General features: G+C 34.6%; 2 protein-coding genes across 2 annotated transcripts in view; one reads left to right on the plus strand and one right to left on the minus strand.

Moving 5' to 3' along the window:
* LOC144451745 (solute carrier family 2, facilitated glucose transporter member 1-like) overlaps positions 1 to 8,311 on the plus strand; it is a 16,680-nt gene extending 8,369 nt beyond the window's left edge. Inside the window, exons 2-12 of the mRNA XM_078142649.1 lie at positions 104 to 205; positions 863 to 1,017; positions 1,627 to 1,751; positions 2,285 to 2,400; positions 2,872 to 3,031; positions 3,118 to 3,305; positions 4,338 to 4,451; positions 4,994 to 5,095; positions 5,705 to 5,786; positions 7,149 to 7,276; positions 8,111 to 8,311. Coding sequence (XP_077998775.1) covers positions 104 to 205; positions 863 to 1,017; positions 1,627 to 1,751; positions 2,285 to 2,400; positions 2,872 to 3,031; positions 3,118 to 3,305; positions 4,338 to 4,451; positions 4,994 to 5,095; positions 5,705 to 5,786; positions 7,149 to 7,276; positions 8,111 to 8,311 — 1,473 coding nt within the window. The remainder of the gene's footprint in view (positions 1 to 103; positions 206 to 862; positions 1,018 to 1,626; positions 1,752 to 2,284; positions 2,401 to 2,871; positions 3,032 to 3,117; positions 3,306 to 4,337; positions 4,452 to 4,993; positions 5,096 to 5,704; positions 5,787 to 7,148; positions 7,277 to 8,110) is intronic.
* Positions 8,312 to 11,179: 2,868 nt separating this feature from the next.
* LOC144451124 (solute carrier family 2, facilitated glucose transporter member 1-like) lies at positions 11,180 to 23,056 on the minus strand. Its single transcript, XM_078141896.1, has 12 exons — positions 22,845 to 23,056; positions 19,721 to 19,819; positions 18,892 to 19,055; positions 18,053 to 18,177; positions 17,222 to 17,362; positions 16,677 to 16,814; positions 15,809 to 15,996; positions 15,158 to 15,268; positions 14,592 to 14,693; positions 14,142 to 14,223; positions 13,296 to 13,423; positions 11,180 to 13,195 (listed from the first exon to the last, which is right to left on the minus strand). Exons 1-12 carry the CDS (start codon positions 22,944 to 22,946, stop codon positions 12,995 to 12,997), a joined length of 1,581 nt encoding a protein of 526 aa, XP_077998022.1. The 5' UTR covers positions 22,947 to 23,056; the 3' UTR covers positions 11,180 to 12,994.
* Between the last annotated feature and the right edge of the window lie 881 nt (positions 23,057 to 23,937).

Here is a 23,937-nt window from a genome sequence, read left to right on the forward strand (position 1 = left end):
ACACTTACAAACTCTCACTAAAATTACCCCCCCCCCCTATTATCTTTTGTCTCAGAAAGTGAAATAATCAACTGCTTTATTGCACTATTCATTTCCTTTCCAGACTAAATTGACAGGATGGGTGTGTTATGTAACAGCCGTCATTACTTGTACAGGCTCTGTACAGTTTGGTTGGAACACTGGTGTGATGACAGCACCCTCTGTCGTGAGTATATAGTGTTCGTTGTTGGTGTTTTTAAAAATTGATGAATAAGTTTACTTCAAGTTCATTTTAATTTTAATATTTCAGTACTTTCAACCAATTTAACAATATTGCTTGTTTGTGTCTTATATAATCTATTGACTCCTTGCATATTTGTTCACCGTTATATCATGACTGCCTTAGATGTTAGATACATGACTAATTATAGACACAATATGAAATTGTATGGTTTAATTTGTTTGCTTGTCGAAAATATGAGGAAATTATAACATGAATTACTAGACAATGTTTCAAAACTTTAACAAAGGAAATGTAAACAGAAAAACCAACATGCAGTACTGAACATTTCATTGAAAATTGACCCTGATGTGATGAGTTTTAGATGGAATTGCTAGCATTTGGTTGTTCCATTGAAAGGTACAAAGAAAATTACAGTAAAGATATTGACTTCAAGCTAAAATTTACCTGCATGAAAAATCAACTTCATTATGAAAGTCGAGTACTGAACAGTACTTTCAAATGAATGCCAATTTTACATTTGCAAACACTAGTAAAGTAAAAATGACGTCATTACTGTTTAGAGACTTTGTATCAGTATTTTGTATACCCAGTATAGTAGAAACTTTACTAGGGATAACACTTTGGAAATGATTTCAACAGCACATTCAAGATTTTTACAACTCATCATATGCAAGGTATGGTGACATCACAGAGGATGGTTTATTATGGTTATGGGCCTGGACCATTTCCTTGTACGCCATTGGTGGCGCTTTTGGTGCTCTTGCATCACCACCGTTTGGTGATATCCTTGGCAGGTGAGGATCCATGCTTCCTTCCTTCCTTCACTGAGATTGGAATTATGAAAATTTGAAATTATTGAATTATTTTGAATTGAAATCGATATCCCAAAAGGAGTTTACTTCTAATACTTGCAGGTTATTTTCTGATTATGTTTAATTTTGCTCTCATTTAATTTGGAAAGACTTGTTAATTCTCAATTGCTATCTGTCTGTCTATCTGTCTGTCTGTCTGCCTACCTACCTGTCTGTCCATCTGTCTACATCCGAGGCTATCTGTATATCTGTCTCTTATCTATCTACCTCTATCTATATCTTTCTACATCTTTTCTATCCATTTGTCTGTCTGTGTATCAGGATGGATAGATCATTGGATGTGTGTGTGTGTGTGTGTGTGTGTGTGTGTGTGTGTGTGTGTATATGTATGTATATATGTATTGATGGATGGATGGGTGGATGGATGGATGGATGGATGGTCTGTTGGTAGACCAGTTGGTTGGTTGAAAGACTGGCTGGCTGGTTGTTTGTTTGTCTGATTGCTTGTTTGTTTGTTTGTATGTTTGTTTGTTTGTTTAAAAGATTTGTTTGTTCCAAATATCTCATTCATTTTTTATGATCGTATTTCAGAAAAAATGGTCTTCTGGTGATGAATGTATTCTCTGTCAGTGCAGCCTTGATGTTTGGTAGTTCATTGGTCTCTGATAACTTTGAAATGGTTATCATGGGTAGAATCATAATTGGCTTCTATGTTGGTAAGTCTTGCAATCTCAAATTCAATACCAGTTATTTCACTGAATTGAATGCATTAGTCATATTTCATCTGGCTGTGACCAAGTATATGGGATGAGTGAGAGTGTGTGTGTGTGTGTGTGTGTGTGTGTGTGTGTGTGTGCGTGTGTGTGTGTGTGTGTGTGTGCGTGCATGCATGCATTTATGCATATATGTATGTATGTATGTATGCATGCAGTATGTACGCATTTGTATGTGTGTGCATATGTGTGGGGGATTTGTGTATTATATCAGTAATCTAACAATCATGCGCACATGTGTGAGCATGCGTGTCTGTCTGTCTGTCTGTCTGCCTGTTTCTGTGTCTGTCTGTCTGTCTGCCTGTTTCTGTGTCTGTCTGTCTGTCTGTCTGCCTGTTTCTGTGTCTGTCTCTGTCTGTCTGTCTGTCTGTCTGTCTGTCTGCCTGTTTCTGTCTGTCTGTACAGTAAGTGACAAATTGCAGCAGCTGGTTAATATATTACCAATTTCTAATGATTTGTTTTACTTACATTTTAAGGTTGTGTTGTTTGTATAATTCCTCTTTATTTGGCGGAAATATCACCTCGACACTTACGTGGTGCTGTCGGCGTGATGCATCAACTGCTCATTACACTCGGTATCCTGTTAGCAGAGGTAGGGTGACGTGATATAAAAACAACTTCGTTTCTTTGACAGTTATTCTTAGCTTGTACCGTATTTACTCGCGTTAGCGCCCTCACACACTTACTTTGTACAACCTGTTTCAGTTTGCTACACTATAGCAAGATTAAGTGAATACAGTTTCTTGCGACATTGTATCCAAATGAAATGAACTAAAGTGTCACCATGCAGACACATTGGCGCCTGTGTGTCTGTGTCTAGGCTTAGTACATTAAAATGGTTTATTTCGTTCAGACTAAATGTAGCATGAAATTATGATCTTTTCTTGAAGTGTGGAATCTGCAGTTTTTTATGGTTTCTGGGTGTGTATCAAACAGCCAGTGAACGATAACTTAAAACGGGCAGTATTGTGTTAAAAGCTTAGCTCAATTCTCACGTTTTTTTGTCAGGAAGCCTTCATCAATGTTTTTGTCACTTGTTTATATGATTATTAATTGTATCTAGGTCATTGGTATATATGGATTGAAAGGGGACGATCAGTGGCCTCTCCTCCTGTCAATTACAGGATGGTTGTCATTGATTCAACTGGTACTTTTACCTTTCTGCCCGGAGAGTCCAAGATGGCTGTTAATTATTGACAAGGACAAAGAAGCTGCCGAGAAAGGTAGGTACCATAGCAACACACTCACTATTCCCATAAAAATTAACAACAAACAAAAAATTTAAGACTCTGACACTTTTAATTTACAGCTTTACAGAAATACACTGGAGAAGAAGAAGTGACAGGATACATTCGAGAAATGCAATTTGAATACATGGAAGAACAGAAGGAGGCACAGGTTGGCGTAAAGGGGTTGTTTGTCAACAAGAATTACAGAGATCCGCTGATCATAAGTGTCTTCACTCACTTCTTTCAACAATTTTCGGGAATTAATGCGGTAAGCGAGAAACACCAAGACTAGAAATAGTCCTTAGCAACGAATTATGAGGAGATGTGACTGTGTTAACCACAGACAAGGAAGATTTGTGTGTGTGTTAACCAACAAGTGCTGATCAGAACACTCCTTACCGCTGGCTTATCAATGTTCTGTGTTTGTTCATAGACAGTGGAATGCAAACCCTTCCACATCTTAAACCTAACACCAAGTCAACAATTGTAAGTCAACAATTGTAAGGGCTAGTCGTAATTTTGGGGCATTCCTGGGAAATTTGAATACAAGAAAGTTTGAGTTGAATTCAAAATGTCATGATTTCTTTGTATGTAGGAATAGCTTGGGTATTTCATAGCATGATATTCAAAAGAGTCAAGCTCAACTGGCTATCTCCCGATTATCATATTCTTTAGTGTTTTAGGAAAACTATTTCACACATTATTACAACCTATAACACCAAAGTAAAGTGCTTTCTATATGTACCACAATCATTGATAGCATCCATATCAAGTGTAAAAGTATACTGTTTCATTTGCTAATACAACCCATAACACCTAAGTAAAGCGTTTTTTGTATGTACCACAATCGTCATAGCATCCATATCAAGTGTAAAAGTATACTGTTTCATTTGCTGATACAACCCATAACACGTAAGTAAAGCGCTTTCTGTATGTACCACAATCGTTTATAGCAGCCATATCAAATGTAGAAGTATACTGTTTCAATTGCTAATTGACCACATTAGCAAGGCCACATGCTAGGCTAGTAAATAAACCAATTGAAACAGTATACTTTTACAGTTGATATGAATGCTATAAATGAGTGTACGCGGCACACAGAGAATGTGCTTTACTTCAGTGTTACTCAGTGTAAAGTGTGTCCAGCAAAAATTCTAACACTCCTTGTTCTCAGACAATTGACACGTTATACTGGGAAGTGTAATTTTATGCTCGGATCAGGACACTTGTCTCATTGTACTACTGCATCAAAATACAATGTCTAATATGAATTAATAATGTATCTATGTCTATTTGTCAGATCTTTTTCTATGCTACTGAAATCTATGGAATGATATGGCCGGATGATCATGACGCAGTCCATGGCGCTACTGTTTTAACTGGAACTATAAACTTCCTTACAACCATTGTGGCAGTGAGTATGATAATTTGAAGTTCATATTATTGGAATGATGTTTTCGTACGTATAAACAAATATGCAAATTCTGGCATTCAACATGGATAGGGAGACTCCAGTAAAGCACAAGGATGAAAGCTTGGGGAAGTCAAACCCAGTCTGTTGCATGAAATATGATGCTACTGTGATTCCAGTGGCAGTGATGGGGTGCTAAAATCACAAAATAAGGCAAAGTCAGGTAATCTAGGGAGTCTAAGTAACTTTTGACCCTATCTCAATTCCATTTTCTAACATAATCACCCTCCCTCAAGAACCAATTTGTGAAAAGATTACCCATTCCTTGAGCTTTACCCCTCTAATTACTGAAGGCCCCCTAATCTTATTGACCTGGTACTGGTGACGGTCACTGATATAAACAAAAAAACACACACAAAAATACACAGAACAACTTTTCATCATATATTTGCACCCATTGTTCAGTCAAGTATTCATAACTAGTTTAGTTTCATTCTTGTGTACATTGTCACACACATTTGTAATATGGGCATTATATTTTGTAGGTGTTTATAGTAGAGAAAGTTGGCAGACGGAAGCTTCTGTTATACCCCTATGCAGGCATGGTGCTTTTCACAGCATTGGTAACATTCTCCTTGAGTATGGCTGTAAGTTCAAATTCATTTATCAATCCATTACATACATGCATACATACATACACACATACATACATACATACATACGTACGTACGTACGTACGTACGTACGTACGTACATACATACATACACACACACACACACACACACACACACACACATACATACATACATGCATACATGCATATACATATGTACACACACACACATACATACATACATACATACATACATACATACATACATACATACATACATACATACATACACACATACACATACATACATACATACATACATACATACATACATACATACATACATACATACATACATACATACATACATACATACGCACACACATACATTATACATAAGCATGCATGCACACACATATACACGTTATTGCCAAATTAGTCTTAGATGAAACCAATGAATTAGACAACCCAACACTTAAAAACTTAGCTTACTACTTGATAAACAAATACAAACCTTATTCAGTGTCGTTTATCAAATTGAATAGTGAGACATTATAACTAACCACTAATGATTTTGCGCACATCATGAAGGAATTCAATCCAACTACACATTAAAATGTATGTTATTCATCACTTTTACAGAACCCTAACGTAGAAGATGCATGGGATTATGTAGCTCTTTGCAGTGTATATGGTTACATAGTATGTTTTGCGATTGGTCCAGGTACAGTGTTGATGTGGTCATTTGTCAGTATAACTCTGCAGGCCCGGAAAGAGTAATGTGTAGTGCACACACAGGGAGCCCACGAACTGTATTACAAAGGAACAAACAAATAAACAAATAAAAACAAACATTAACGAACAAACTTTGCATGAGTAAATGAAAATACCATGACCACATGAATAGCTATCTACATACATGTTTATAGGGGCATGTGTATTATACTATTAAAACCCATATGTACTATTTTCTCAGACAAGTTTTTGTATGGTTCTGTATATTTAAAAACATAGCAACATGGTTTAATGTACAAACCAGGCAGTGTTTTACTAAGGTGTGAAAACCCTGCTAACAGAGAGGGGTAAATTTTGTAAAACTGACATAGTTCCCATACATAGTAAAATAGTTTTGGTGGGGTACCCTGGTATAATGACTGGGGAGCTCAGGTGAGTTTTACCTACTTACCGCCCTTAAAAAACATTGCTAGTATATACTTTTGTAAGTAATGTGTGTTGTGGTATTTTCATTTACTCACATAGATTTGTTTGTATGGTTTTTTAATGTATCTGTGTGTGTGTGTGTGTGTGTTGTTTGTTTGTTTGTTTGTTTGTAACATGGATCTGTGGTGCATGTGGTTCTCCAATCTGAGACATGTAAAAAAATATTAAATTTTAAGTTAAAAAGTATGTACAGGAGTTTGGAATAAAAGACTTAAGGTCAAATATTGTAAGTTATTCAATTCATTCTTTATATCACATGACTTATCCTCTATGTCTACATCATGGCATCCATTCTTGAAAATTGAAAGACTCGGACTCACATTTTGGTTTATAAATCCCCAATACATTCACTGATGTGTAAATAAGTAAAATAGTTATATTGATATGCTGAGAGGTAAACCCACACTTTTATTGATATGCTAATGAGTAAACCCACACTTTTATTGATAATTATGTAAACTCGCACTTTTATTGATGTTTGATCTGGTCTCATGTTAATGATATGTTAATGAGTAAACCCCCACTTTCATTGATGTTAATGAGTAAACCCACACTTTCATTATGTTAATGAGTAAACCCACACTTTTATTGATATGTTAATGAGTAAACCCCCACTTTTATTGATATGTTAATGAGTAAACCCCCACTTTTATTGATATGTTAATGAGTAAACCCACACTCTTATTGATATGTTAATGAGTAAACCCACACTTTTATTGATATGTTAATGAGTAAACCCACACTCTTATTGATATGTTAATGAGTAAACCCACACTTTTATTGATATGTTAATGAGTAAACCCACACTTTTATTGATCATGTGGTTGGTATTATTGATTAATATTTATTTTTAATCTTTCACCAGGACCTATTCCCTTTGTGTTGGTAGCAGAGATTTGGTCTCAGGGTCCTCGACCTGCTGCTATGAGTCTCTCTCTGCAAGTCAACTGGTGGTCAAACTTTATCGTCAACTTTTTCTTCCCCATACTCCAGGTATGTGCTTTTACACATCTTACTTTGTTAAAACACAGTGTATGTAACGAGTAATTGTATTCATACTTTCACCTTTTGTGTTGTTAAAGTTGTACTTGCTGAAGTATGTATTACTCAGGCTACTCTTTCATTCCACCGGTAATTTATAATCACTACCTATCCGTCAGTTTGCTGAGATGTTGAGATGTACCACAGAGTGTGTAGGAACTCATGCAGACATTCTAAGGGAAATGGACTCGGCTCACACTAAGAAAAGTTCACAAAACCATTGCTTCGTTTTAATCTCAAACTTCTCAGAAAATATCCCAGAGAACCATCCAGTGTGCTCTCTAATGATAGCTAAATTTGTTGTTTTGAGTCAAAATGATAAAACCTGGCTGACATATCTTGTGAGTGACTACATAGTAAGAGAAAAGGGAACACCAAATATTGGTGCATCACTAGAAAGTGTGCGTCAGTGGCGTGTCAAATTGGCTTAGCAGGCACACTGGAACCAACACTGTCACTTACATAGCATGGGGTTCTCTTAATATCACATGTGTTACCAAAGCTGCAATTTCTGTAGAAATCATACAGTGCAATCACATGATGTCATGTGCAAGGAATGATCACATGCACATTTGCATGCAGATATGCAATAATGTTTTCGGTATTACTCTACAGCACAAATACAACTGTATATGCAAAAAGGATGGAACTACTCACTGGTACATACATGCATGTAAAAGTAAATCTTTAATTTGAAGAACGCATGGATTTTAATGTGGTAAAATAAGAAATATTGGCTCTGACATTTTGCTGATCAACCCTCTTTTCTTTTTTGCTTTTTGGCAGAAAACCATGCAAGCCTATGTGTTTACACTATTCATGGTATTTCTAGTGTTAGCTGTTGACTTTACTTACTACTGGGTTCCTGAAACCAAAAACAGGTCATTTTCTGATATTGTTGCTGAGTTCAGAAGGGACAAGAAAGATGACCACAAGAATCTGGTGGAAATGGATGACATAAATACAAACATGTATGGCAACAAATGAAAACATCTGACCCAACCGAGTTAAAATGGCTTCAACTTGTAACACCTCAGATAATTGGAGAAAGCAAAAATTTGAATATGCAAATACCTCATTTAAACTATCCAATGGCATTCAACATCCATTGCTGCATCATGTGCTACCCTTGACATTGCTCACCAGCAGTATTATGGTGGCCTGTATTACATGAGAAACTTTGATTTTTTTTTAAACTAAGCAGAATTTCCACTTTACTTGTCGTGTGAGATTCACGGACATAGTTTATCTTGAAGACAAACTTCTGAATTCACACAGTGTACTTGAACATTGTAACATTTACAATCAATATACCATTTATATTAACACATCTCATTGGCCCTAGCTAAAAAAAAAGCTTATTCATTACCAGAAGTAAGATTTTGTTCATGAAATTAAAGACTTGATCTCAATTCCTTTTCAAAAGAAGTCTGGGTCTTACATTGGAATGAAACTGTTGACCTTTGCTTTGGTGTTCAACTTGGGCCACTATATATACAACATTGAAAAAAAATTGTTAACAGACCTTTGTTTTGGTACTCATGGGCCACCGTACATACTGGGGAGCACACTTGAGGTACAGCCAACATGACTCTATACCCTGGTTAAGATTTGGTCAGGAATGAGGTATAATTTTCCTCAAAATGCAAGAAATTGTAGTGAAAATGACTCGGCAATAGATGTTTTGTGCCACAGATCCAAATCCATATTTCACACATGAATTCCATTCTGAAAATGAATTCTTGTATTCCATTTGAAACTCGTGCTGAAGTTAAGGAGCTTTTTTATTTCATTATTTCAAAACTTCGGGTTGATCAGTTGGCTGTGCAAAAAGCTGAAGTAAAGAGGAAAATCTCTTTGTAAAGTGACCATATGGATGAGGATTGGGTGTTTATTTTGGATTTTTTAATTTGTAAAACTATTTTTATCATGACGTCCTACTTGAAAAATCAATGTGATACAACATTGACCAAGTCTGTGTTTGTAGCTCAATAAATTGCAAAAAAGGTGAAAAATGTGCAAAACGTTTATCGTACGCAAAATAACAAACATTTTACACATTTATTAATCTTTTACAATGTATTAAGTTACAAACACAGACTTGGGCTATGTTACTTCACATTGATTTTTCAAAGTAGGAAGCCATGATAAAAATGTTATATAAATAAAAAATCCAAAATAAATACCCAATCCTCAGCTATATGGTCACTTTATCAGCATCTTATATCAACCATAAAAGTGATATTAGCTTTGTCATGTTGATGATGAGCATACAAATGATGCCCATATATATATATGAGAGAAATTCTCGAATACCAGTACTTAATTCTTTGGTATTCGTCTTTAGTCAATGTTACGAAATAAATATCAATAAAATTTTAATATAAACTTGTAACTATTAAATACAAACTTCTTCATATACAGTGTATCATTTTTAGTGAATAATTTTAATATTTTTTTTTTCTGGGAAAAGTCTCGTTATTTCCTTTTCATGTAGACATTACACAGATTCCCAAACATTTTGACAAATCCGTAGACTAAAAATGCTAAATTTTCTTTTTATTCATAAAAATTCTGTGTTTCCTTTATATAACCTAAGTATACATTTATACATCTTTTTCATTGTTTGTAAGAAAAAGTGGACATCATTCGGGACTTTTCCATTATTATGTTAGCTACTGATCATATTAGGAATGTCTCATGACTTAGTCTTAGCCGAGAAGATCACCTCAACATCAACAGTGTCATAATATTATTAAACAAGGTACATTTCAAATGTGTGTAAGAACAGTCTTTATTCAGAATAATTTCATTATCGCCATCATAGATCAACCTGACAAGTAATCATGTCAACTGGATATGTAAAAAAGATATCGTGTCCACAGACACAGACATACACATACATACATACATACATACATACATACATACATACATACATACATACATACATACATACATACATACATACATACATACATATACATACATATACATACACATACATACACATACATACATACATATGTACATACATATATACATACATATATACATATACATACATAGATATGTACGTATGTACATACAGATACATATACATAGACAGACACAGACAGACTGATGAACATTACCATATGGAAGGTAATCAAATCATTTTTGACATTTTGGAGAGAAATTCCAGAATGATCCTATCTTACCCAAGATAACACTTTGAGACTTTCCATATTTTTATAACTGGGTGTTGGGGTGGTTTAGACGTACACATATTGAATATTTTAGGATCAATTTAATGATCTGTCATATTCAAGTTAAATGAGCACAAGCTGAGTTTATTCAATTTTGGCAGAATACTAAAAGCAACTATCCTTAAATACATTCAAGTCCGTAAATCATAGCAATAATTAGTTCTTGTACCACGACCACGGTTTCTAATTATTTACGGGTAACGTTTTAAAAGTAGTTGTTCAAATTGGAAATGTAGACATCAGTTACATCTATGAATGAGATACATGAATTACCCACCATGATAATATAGACTGGTTGAAACAAATTCCAGAAAGAGCAGCTGACGAAATATTGTGGAGTAGCTAGTTATTTTTGCCAGCTATCAGTCTTTATCTACATCCCTCTTTCACCAAGTAAAGTGTTTAAACTCAGCTTGAGCCACTTGACAAGTTGATTAAATAATTCTCATGATACTGTACATGTAGGTAGTATTAGTGCATTTATTCAGCTGCTTTTAACACTGCTCTGTAAAACATTCTTACAAATTTAGTCAAAATAGTCTCTGGTATCCATGGTAACATGATGAATAGATCAAATTTCTGTTGAAATGTTGTACAAAGGATTCTATTCATGTTTTCCTTTGAACTCAAAATTTGAAATCTGATTATGCCGAGCACACTTTAATAATGGTGCCTAACTACTAAGTGTATACTGCTTTTAAGAAACTTATTATAAACTAAATTAAATTCATTCAGATTGAAGAATTTTATCTTATTTTATTGTCTACACTGTCACAATTTTGTGTAATATTATGAATGATAATGATTGACAATACAGTACAGCTTGGAATATGCATTGGTGTATTGTACTGGAATATGCATTGGTGTATTGTACTGGAATATGCATTGGTGTATTGTACTTATAGCATTGTGGTACAATACACCTCGGGAACAAATTTCCCTGAAAATCAAAGTTCTTGAATTCTCTCCAAACTTTGAAAAGTTATGAAAGCTTGTTCTTGGTCCTTTTGAAATAATAAAAAGAAATTTGGGGTTTCACAGTCTTGTTTTCAAGGAATTGTTATCTTCTCATGGAGTTAACACACAACTATTTGGCAGCCATATTGGATTTTAAAATTGACTAAATTTTGATATATATAAATTTACCTTTTTTTCAAAATTTGTAGGATGACCCAGATTTTCTAAATTGATTTTAACTAAAATACAAAAGTTTAAAGAGATTATATCCAAAGAACATTCTACATTCATATACATCACTCAGATTGTCAGGAGCATATTTAACAATTGACAAATTACATTCGGTAAAAAATTATTATGGAAAAAATATCTTTCATAAGTTTTAGGTGAAAGACAACAGTTAAGATAATACACATAGAGAATTTTCATATGTGAACTTTGACCTCATGAATATAAGCTAATCAATGTAGCAGCCATTTTGTGGCAATTAACAGTAGAGCATTCTCCCAACAGGGGAACCTCCTTCAACAAAAAATTTCCCTAGCTTGTGATGGAGAATTGTCGGAAGCTCAGTCCATATAAAATTCCTTCCAATAAATCATTTTATGGAATAATGAGGTAGAAGTGGTGTAAAAACTGATAACAAGATAGATAGATAGATAGATAGATAGATAGATAGATAGATAGATAGATAGATAGATAGATAAGTCAGTTGATATTTCCATACCATTCATTACCTTATCTGATGATGCACAGTGGAGTTTCAGTCATGCCACGTAAGGATTTTGATTATCGTCTCCCCTTAGCATTGCCGTAAGATTTTTTTTTATTTTAATGAAGCTTCAGCCAGAAAGTTGGCACAAAATTTTCCTGCTTTTAAATTACCATGCTGTGAGATGACATTAATGGTCACTATGTGATTAGAACCAATGAGGAAATTGGAGCAGTACATTTTAATCATGATAACCATATCACAAACATCGCCATGTCTAATGTTACATTTGAATACACAACCATTGGGGAGATGCTAGGTGTGAGGGGAGATGATACTCAAAATCACCACATGATTTGACTCGAGACTTTAATATATAAATTTGAGAGTAAAAGATAGGTCAAAGGACCTTTCAGAAAATAATGCCCCTATAGGTTGTAGTATGGCAGTGATGTGGAAGAGAGACCTTTTCATCTTGTCTTCTACTTATAATGTAGGTTATGGATTCATGATTGAAAGCAAGTCAATAGACCTTTTCAAGAAATCATGCCCTCTTACAATGATATCAATTCAATTTGATGAAAGATTATTGAAAGTATATGGGAAATTGTACTGTACCCAAGAAATGATACATTATTACATGACAGTAAATGATTGATTATAGTGCCCTCTTTGTCTACCATGACCACTTCTTTTGTTTTCAGTAGCATTAACTCCTGATTGGCCGACATGAATCCTACTTGTCTGTAACTTTTAATTTTTAAAGGAAGTAGTGTCTGTTCCACCAGACATATCAGCCGTGCCATAATAGCTTCTCAGGTCTTCTTGTCTAAAGATGGCTGCTATTTCTTCAAAACTTTTGTTCTTGGTTTCAGGTACATATTTGTATGTATATAACCAGAACAAGGCTATGAATACCACGTAGGGTATAAACACGTAAGCATTCAGGGCAGACTGGAAAAAAAAAAACAGTTATTATTATTTTTGCATTATGTTTTGTTAATTAACAAATATCACTCTTTCCAAGTATTTTCAAAATACTGTCATCACTTACCAGTAATGCCGGAAAAGTGATTCCGACCAGGAAGTTTGCTGTCCAGTTGACAAGGAATGCTACACTGATAGCAGCCGGTCTGGGACCTTGAGAAAACAACTCAGCTACAATCAACCATGGTATTGAACCTGTACAAATTCAATAGATATCTTGTTTTAATATCAAGTACATTTCAATGAAGGATGCTTGTTATGTTGTCATGGAAATAATATGGTCTGTATCATAGCAACAGCCTTTGAACAATATTCTCTATCAAAATTATTAGATCAGATCTCTCCAACTAATGGTGGAGAATCAAAGGATCCCGTTTACTTTTTATTATGCTTGTAATTTTGAAACACTCATTGTGACACACTTAGAAGAAATGCAGGCAGACAGTGACAGACAGACGTAGACAGAGACTGACAGACAGACAGGCAAGCCAGTAGACAGACATATACAAAAAATGAGTTGTATGTCGCAATCATCATAACCACCAAAGTACTACAATGAATACTTATGACTCCTATAAAGTGCCTATTACCTTCAGTGAAACATGAATATTCATTGTTCAACCACTGCATAAACATTTCTGCTGACTCCCATGAGGCAATGTGGCTGACAGCAAAGATCCCAAAATGAGGGCAACTTCAACTTAATGTTTCTTTGTAATCATGTGTTATTGTAGGTGATGTAAATGACTACATAACAAAAGTTTATAAACACACAATTATTTAAGTGTTCCCATTTAAAGTACCACTTTAACTACCACAACTATAGCAACGATCACAACTATCATAGCAACCATTATCACCATAGCAACCAATATATCTACACAACAATCCCAATTCTGAAATGTATACTAACCTGGACCAATACCAAACATTGCCACAAACATTATTACACTTAAAATACTGATGAATGCAGCTCCTTTCCAATCTATGTATTGCTGGAATTAAAACAAAGTGAAAAAATAATGAAATAGGGTTAAAAGCAGTGAAAATATATAGATTTTACTAAATTTGAAGGCATAAACACAACAGTCAAATGCATAAAAACATGACTGTGAAAGATACTATTGGTGTTACTTTTCTATGCCTGGAACATTGGGATATACTGCCCTCTATGGTAATTATGACATCATTACTTTGTTTTTAATTACATCATGATGAGCGCTATAAGAATGGCTATAGGGCTCTCAACTTGAATTATCATTAATTCTGTTTTGTCAGATGACTTGTTGCTGGAAATTAGAAAAAAACAATAGCTAAATGTTTGAAATAATGAAAACACACATTTACAATTGATGAAACTTACTATGAGCAGCAAAGCAATGGTTAGTACTATCCCTGCGATAAAGCATCCACCAAGACCAATGAGATGGAGTGTACGCCGACCAGCTCTATCCATTAATGGCACCTGTCATGTAAAATGTGTAAAAATGGTGTCATATACTTTCACTTGTCCAGTAATCAAAGTACAATCTCTATATGACACCCAGTACTTATGATTAGATATTGGTTTTCTCGTATGACACATGCACCCACATACATACACACACATGCATGCATATACATACCCGAATGCACACAGACACATGCACACACACATCCATACACATATTTGCATACATACACACACACACACACACACATGCATATGCATATGCAAACACACGTGCACAGACACTGATGCTTATTCAAAAGATCATAAAATTTCAAGAGTTTAAAAAAACTTCAAAAGGATGAAACTACAATATCCAGCCAGACCCCATTGTCAGTGAACATTTATACTTCATTTCCATGTCATCAACTTCCAAAAGCCCTGGGGGTGAGCACTGCCCTCTGGTGTCATACATGAATGCAAAATACACATGCACTTACTGAAATGATAGTGACAAGGACGAGCATGGCCCCGGTACCAACGGTTGCATAGCGACTATTGTCAACAGAAACACCAGCTGATATAAACACCAATGTTGAATAATACAGAACCTGTGGATAATAATAACATAACTTATAATTGTTAAATTATCTTGGAAATTCGCGTACTGTACATCAATTATTTTTCAGTATATCCTGGAGCAATAGCTGTGAATATAATCCAGCACAATAACCCTTTATACTTCCTCAATTCCCTGGGGAGCATACAATGTATACTAAGATAATTCACAAAGCAACCTCTATCATATCAGGTCCCCAATTTATAATATACAGATGGGTTTACTGGGGCACATACAATCATGGTTCAAATCTTGCCCAAAAATGTAGCCATTTAGAAAAAAAATAACAGTGGTGAGACTAGAAGTGGTAACTTGCAGATTTAAAAAAAACCAGCCACCCTAACTATTTAACCAGCGTAACTCCACATTTAAGTGTAAATCAATCATATCTAAGATTATGTATTCTAATGTATCATACACTACACAGCTGACTGTTGCCATAGTGACTTGCCATAGCGATGATCCTGAGTTATCGAGTGTCACGGAGAGAAAGATAAATGCTAATAAGATGGTTATATATTTTGAAACTTACCACATTGATTCCTGATAGTTGTTGAGATAACTGCATTATCACGCTGATAGCAAGAGGTTTTCTCAAAGATTTTCTTCTCAGTAATTCTATTACTCCTATTTTCTCTTCTTTCTTCTCTTTCTCATATTCCATTTTCATATCGTCCAAATCATATGAAACATCCGATGTACCGCGTAGCGAAACCAAAACTAAAACAGTAAAATAATTGGTATCATCTTTAATATAAAAGTATAACATCTTTGTATATTTTGAAAAATACAAAACACTTTTAATGAAATATGACATATCATAACATAATTATATGAAATGACGTCATACCACATAATACAGGAAATTACATCATATGTACCATACATGCATTATTGATATACCATATCACACAAAAAATGACATCATACCATATAATACCGTATCACACAAGAAATGACATCATACCATATAATACAGGAAATGACATCATACCATATAATACCATATCACACAAGAAATGACATCATACCATATAATACAGGAAATGACATCATTCCATATCACACAAGAAATGACATCATACCATATATCACACAAGAAATGACATCATACAATATAATACAACAATATCATACCATATCACACAAAAAATTACATCATATCATATAATACAGGAAATGACATCATTCCATATCACATAAGAAATGACACCATACCGTATAATACAAGAATACCATCACACCATATCACATAGGAAATGACATCATACCATATCACACAGGAAATGACATACCATATCACACAGGAAATGACATCATACCATATGACATAGGAAATGACATACCATATCACACAGGAAATGACATCATACCATATCAAACAGGAAATGACATCATACCTTTCTCACTCTCTTGTTCCTTTCCTTTATTCAACAGGAGATACCTTGGACTTTCAGGACAACACGGCATTGTTATGATTTGATAGATAGCTGGAACTATGGAAAGACCTAGTAGTAACGGCCAGTATGTAGCAGTACCTACAATTTAGCAGACAATGTAAGAGTTAGACATCAGACTGACAGTGACATCCAGTTTACAAACTTGAATATTTAGAATATCAACTATCATCATACAAGAAAATGAATGACTGCCATCCCATTTTTCATACATATTTAGTCTCAGCAATACATTGTCATGTAACAAAATGTCATGGTCATTAGCGCCCTCTGTGGCAGATATGATGTATTATTTTGTTTTCAATGACCCATATATTATATCAGCTATATATCCAGGATAGCAACCACAGGGCAGGCTCTCCTCAGCTTTAATTCCCATACTCTTTGTTCTAACGTGTTCAACCTAGCTTGCATGTGATATTATATTAGCAACAGTTAAATTATACAGCCCAAATGGTGAATTATTGAGATATTCTTTCATATCTTACCAAGGATGTTGGAAAGTCCAAGTATTTGTGAAATCAAGACACCAGAGGTGATGAGAAGCTGATGACACACACCAAATGCTCCACGGAGATTAGTAGGTGCTACCTCTGATATATATAGTGGTACCAAACCACTGATTATACCTGTACAATGAAAATACAGAAAGTGAAATAAAACCAGTGTTTGATCACAGTGAGCGACGTGCTCAGACAAATTATGTAAAGACAAACAAGAAAACTAATACCAATACAAATGCAGTTGCCTCTGATGGAGGTTGAAGCAGCACTTTTATCAGTTTAATGAGATGCATGTTAATGTCTGTCATAACTATCACATGTCTTTCATGCAGTCCTTGTTTATTAGATAACTCTATGTAAGAGATACACAATGCAACAATTGTATCTATTCTGACTTGTTCCCGCATACCGTACTTTCTTTGGTGTATTGGATTCGGGATCACATGATGTTTTATGCTTTGACAAGTTACCAAGACTAATTACGTAATATGTATTTGCATGAAACTTGTCTCACCTACCCACCCACCCACCTACTAAACCATTCACTCAATCGCTCACTCACTACAATTCTTACTCAACCATCCACTCACTCACTCACTATACTCATCTCACTCACTTTAACTCACTCCCATCTCCCTCTCACAATCTCTAACTCACTCACCCACTCCTTCCCCTCTCACTCCCTCTAACTCATACCCTCCCTCCTCTTACCGTCTCTAACTCACTCACTACTACACTTCCTCCCTCCCTCTAACTTCACCAACTGCACTGAAACGTCTTTGTTCAGTCCAGATATCCACACTAATTTTTCCTTACCACAATAGAATCCAATGATGAATCTACCAACAATGATCATTTCATAGGAACCAGCCATCTTACTGAATGCCATCAATAAACTACCACTGACAGAAAAAATATTACTGAACAACATTCCACCTTTCCTGTAAGCAACAAAAATGTGACACTATAAGACAATATTTTCTCATTTTGTTGGTTAAGTGACAAAGAGGACAGTTCAAATATTGGACAGACACTAAACTAAATATGCTAGATAGCAGTGACCACTTCTTTGACTTCTGTCAAGTTGAAGGCAGATATAGAAGAGCATTCATTATAATAATTGTGAATTATACCAGTTATAAACTGTCATCCGCTGCTTCACAATTTCTTTCTTGTAACTATAAGAAAAACTGCATGACTAAACCAAATAATAATGGCTACAATATCACTATAGATAAAACATTGACAACTAATAATCCAACAACTAACAAGTTACTGTAGTAAACTGGTTACAAACACTTCTGACCGATTCATGAGTATTGAAGTTACAGTTAGTAAACTGGTTACAACCAGTTCTAACCAGTTGAACATTGTTGCAGTTATAGTACTCAACTGGTTCTAACCAGTTTAAGTGACTGGCGTAAGACTTTGCAGTTGCAGAAGTAAACTGGTTGCAGCCAGTTCTAACTGGATACAAAAAAAAAATTCAGTTACTGCAGTAAACTGTTTGCAGCCATTTCTGAAAAGCGACACAAGGTTTTTTCAGTAACAGTAGTAAACCTGTTGCAACCAGTTCTAACTGACACAAGGTAAACTGGTTGGAACCAGTTTAAACCAGTTGAGACTACTTTAAGAGTGCAATGACAGATTCTCACCTTCCCATAGCATTAGCAATAGAACCAGCACAGACTGATCCAAACATACCACCGACAGCAAATATTGCAACAATAACTGACCAAATAAGTTGTATTTTGTCTTCTGGCATCGTTGCACCATCATGTCGATGCAAGTATGTGTCATTTATGAACTCCTCTATGAGCTACAAGTAAAACACAACAATGTCTTGATTTAATGCAGTACACACATCTGAAATTACATTTCATTTCAAATAAAATAAATACTGTATTCGAGAATTTATTTGAAGGAGACAAGAATATGGGAATCAAAAAATATTTTTTTTCTATTCTTCTAAACAAGTGAATTGAACAGCTTTACGAACCCAACATTTAATTATCACAACTCAAATTTATCTTGTCTGGCTTGCTCTGAATATTGGAACGTTCAACCTACTTGAGTCGTAATCACCTGTTGACTAAGCTTGTCATAGCCTGAATGGTAAAGCAGTCTTGTTATGATGTCACAAAATGGGCGTGGTCTAGGTGGGAATGGAAATATCCGAAAACTCTCAAAGTATTTAATCCGACAGAAACTGACTCAAAAACTGTCATTTTAAGGTGTTTGCAAATGCTTTTTTAAAGTTGTAAAACCAGAATACGTTTCATAAACATGTCGTCTAGCAAAATAGCAATAGTGAATCACTTTTAACGTCTCTAATATTATAAGTTATAACCAATCAGAAACTTTCCATACACTGTTAACACAATTTCTATATACTTGAACCATAAACCAGATGCCCCCCCCCCCCCCCCCGCCTCCCCTAACCTCCCCTCACCCTACCCTCCAGTAATGCTAGGTTTAACTTACCAATTGTGGTTGATTGATAACGCCAGTGTTATAACCAAATTGAAATGATCCACATACTGCTGATATAGTGGCAAATAAAAGTATAAACGTTACACGACCCTGAAAAAAAAAACAATTTCATTTTTGAATTAGAATTGACATCGTGAAATTAACAGTGATCTTGACTCGAATGACCACTGGATTTTAGTTTTGGACCACCAGCTGATTCAATAGGGAATTGCAAACCCACCATGTTGAATGTTGCATCATGGGAAATGTGATAATAAATACTAATCAATTAGTATTGTAAACAATGTTGATACATTGTAACCACAGATAATCAATTCATAGTGACCCTAACAATTGTGGGAGCTTAATTTTATCAGTGGCTCCAGATTAGGTATTACGATAACCACAGATAATCCCATAGTCCTTTGCATCTGAGCATGCTCAGTATGGATTGCAAGTTCCCTATTTCCAGTGGTCCATGTTCCATAAATACTATTTTGAAAGAGTGAAAACTTAAGAAAATTCTGAAGTTTTCTTGATTACTGATCACAATAATGTACATTATTCATTGGTTATGTGTACACTAAACAGATTCTGTTTTCCAGAGACATTGTAGAAAATTATACTTGAATTTCATTTCTAGGAAATTATACTACAATTACTTTGTGAAGGGGAAATTTATACACAAAGAAGATAATAAAACCACAAATAAAATTAATCTAATGTTGATAATGATTAAATAATTGGCCACTATTATCTTGCTGAGCTGAGAATCACAAAAATCTAAAACTGATGGTCCAAATTGATCAAAAAATTGAAACCCTGTGATAGGATCTCATGAGTACACCTACACAACAACAATAAGGGTTAAATAGGATATTGCCCAGTTCCAACTTTTTCTATACCTCTACCAGATAACTGTTTTACATCCCCAAATTTCAATCCTAGCCAACATTTGAGAGACTTTAAGACTGCTGAGTCATTTTTTGTTTATTTGTAGCTAAAATATATCTAAAATAAATAAACAAACCAGCATGTTTTAAATGTACAATATATTGATTATCCCAAAATGAGAAATTTGCTGGTTCTTAGTTCCCATACATACCTTAGCAAACTAGTGCAAGACTAATCCTTCCGTTTCTAAATTAAGTGGCCATATAGATGAGGATTGGGTATTCATTTTGGATTTTAATTTATAAAACAATTTTATCATGGCTTTCTACTTGAAAAATCAATGTGTAACAACATAGACCAAATCTGTGTTTGTAACTCAATAATTGCAAATTAATAATCAATGATGTGTAAAATGTTGTTATTATACGTACATCTACAAATTGTCTAATTATTGGTATTTTAAGAATTCTCTGTAAATATATTGTTGATTGTCTGATCAAAAAAAAAAAATAATTCTCCAGTTACAGCTAGTGTAGGTCAAAGTGTAAGAAAATAAATATGTGGATTAAACACAAAAACAGCTGTACTTGACAAATAATCCGTAAAACTACTCCAAATAATCCTTACATAGTCTGTATGGGATTACATTGTCAGGAAGGTCAGGCCAGGCTTTTAATTCACGTCAAATACAGACTATATGAGTATATTATTTCATTATCTATTACAACTCAAACGTTGTTTTTTTTCCCCCAATGTACTAATAAAGCTTTTCTGTACTAAAGAAGAAAAGGTGAAATCAAATTTGTTGAAAAATATGTATATGAGTTTCTTAATAAATGAATATAAATTTATTTAAATATATCAATAATTAATCATTAAAGTTGCCAAATGGGTGAAAATTAGGTATTTATTTTGGATTTTAATTTTAAAACAATTTTTATCATGGCTTCCTACTTGAAAAATCAATCTGAAACAACATTGACTAAGTCTGTGTTTGTAACTCAATACATTGCAAAAAACTATTTTTTTTTAAAAACATGTAAAAAGTTTGTTATTGTATGTACAATAACAAACATTTCACACATTTCATACATTTTTACAATCTCTGTCTGTCTGTCTGTCTGTCTGTCTGTCTGTCTGTCTGTCTGTCTACCTACCTACCTACCTACCTATTTATCTATCTATCTATCTATCTATGTATCTATCTATCTATCTATCTATCTATGTATCTATCTATCTATCTATGTATCTATCTATCTATCTATCTATCTATGTATCTATCTATCTATCTATCTATGTATCTATCTATCTATCTATGTATCTATCTACCTATCTATGTATCTATCTATCTATCTATCTATCTATCTATCTATCTATCTATCTATCTATCTATGTATCTATCTATCTATCTATCTATCTATGTATCTATCTATCTATGTATCTATCTATCTATCTATCTATGTATCTATCTATCTATCTATCTATCTATCTATATGTCTGTCTGTCTATCTATTATCTATCTATCTATCTATCTATCTATCTATATGTCTATCTATCTATCTATCTATCTATCTATGTATCTATCTATCTATGTATCTATCTATCTATCTATGTATCTATCTATCTATCTATCTATCTATATGTCTGTCTATCTATTATCTATCTATCTATCTATCTATCTATCTATATGTCTATCTATCTATCTATCTATCTATCTATCTATCTATCTATCTATCTATCTATATATCTATCTATATATTTATCTATCTACCTATCTGTCTGTCTGTCTTTCTGTCTGTGTCTGTCTGTCTGTCTATTTCTGTCTGTCTGTCTGTCTGTCTATCTGTCTGTCTCTCTGTCTGTCTGTCTGTCTGTCTAGACTAGTTTTGCATATCTTCAAAACAGCACTATTGGTACTATTGGTAGTGTTCATTTTGCTAAAAACCCTGTTCTGATAGACCATTAGACAACTCTGTCGATGGGGACAGACTGTTCCACAGAACACCACCACTGCTGGTGAAATGTAACCTGTTTATCATATTCAGTTTTGTTTACGTGGGATCGTTTACGTGGGGTCGTTACGGTTTCAATAGGCGTACATTGAATATATAAAACACATACATACTTTGATATGCAATCATGTTGCATGAAGTTGTTACTCATATCTACAGTTACGGTAATATTCCATTAAAAAAATTTCATGTTAAAGTTTTGATATCAAGAAATTGTAAAATTATTTTACCTGTGGTTTCTGACTTCCAAGCAACACAGGAGCTGTATCATCGTCTGTGTCTGCCTCACCGTATTTATCATTTTCATCCATACCGAGAGGTTGGGGGATCATAGCATCTACTATTAGTGTGTCTGCATTATTGTTGGCAAGATGTTTTATCAATTGTTAGTTGTCAACCAGCACAGAGAAGCTATAACAAACCCCGGTAAGAGTTAAGTTATCCAATACGTACCAGCATGATCGGAAATGTAAGGTCAAAGGTTAAGGCTAGCTGTAATCATGTGACTAAGGGGCGTTGACACACATTGTCATGAATGCAAATAAACATTCGTTGTGTAAGTTGCAGTGTTCGAAAATGTACCACTTATGCTTTATGAGAGAGAGAGAGAGAGAGAGAGAGAGAGAGAGAGAGAGAGAGAGAGAGAGAGAGAGAGAGACAGAGAGACAGAGAGAGAGAGAGAGAGAGAGAGGGAGAGAGAGAGAGAGAGAGAGGGAGAGAGAGAGAGAGAGAGCGAGAGAGAGAGAGAGAGCGAGAGAGAGAGAGAGGGGGGGGAGGGGGGAACAGACAGACTGACAGGCAGGCAGAGACAGACTGGCAGGCAGGGAGACAGAGAGAAAGGGGGGGGATAATATAGATGAGATACAAATTGTAATATAGTAGAGACAGACGGATGTATGGATGGATAGGTTTGTAGATGGATGGATGGATTTGTAGGTATTAAAGTTGTTAAAATCAAGATCTTAGCATCATATGTGTGTGTGTGTGTGTGTGTGTGTGTGTGTGTGTGTAAAGCTTATTTCCTAGCTCTCACATAACTATATGACATAACCGTATATGACATTTAAAAAGGGCAGATTTTTTAAAGAATGTTATGAAATAGCCGTTAATTGCTTTATCATGACATCCATGAATTTACTGTGAATGTGCTGTAAGTGTAGAACAGTTTGTCTCAATAATCCAGTACCTAAATAGTGTTATGGTCGTAAAATCAAGGCCTTTTTTTGCGGCAATGGTAGTAGCCAAGAATCTAGGCAATTGAGGATTTTGAATTTTGTTTGCATGAATTTTCAGTCCCAAATGTTAAACAATAATGATCTGGCT

Source organism: Glandiceps talaboti, chromosome 21 (genome assembly GCF_964340395.1).
Source record: "Glandiceps talaboti chromosome 21, keGlaTala1.1, whole genome shotgun sequence".
NCBI lineage: Eukaryota > Metazoa > Hemichordata > Enteropneusta > Spengelidae > Glandiceps > Glandiceps talaboti.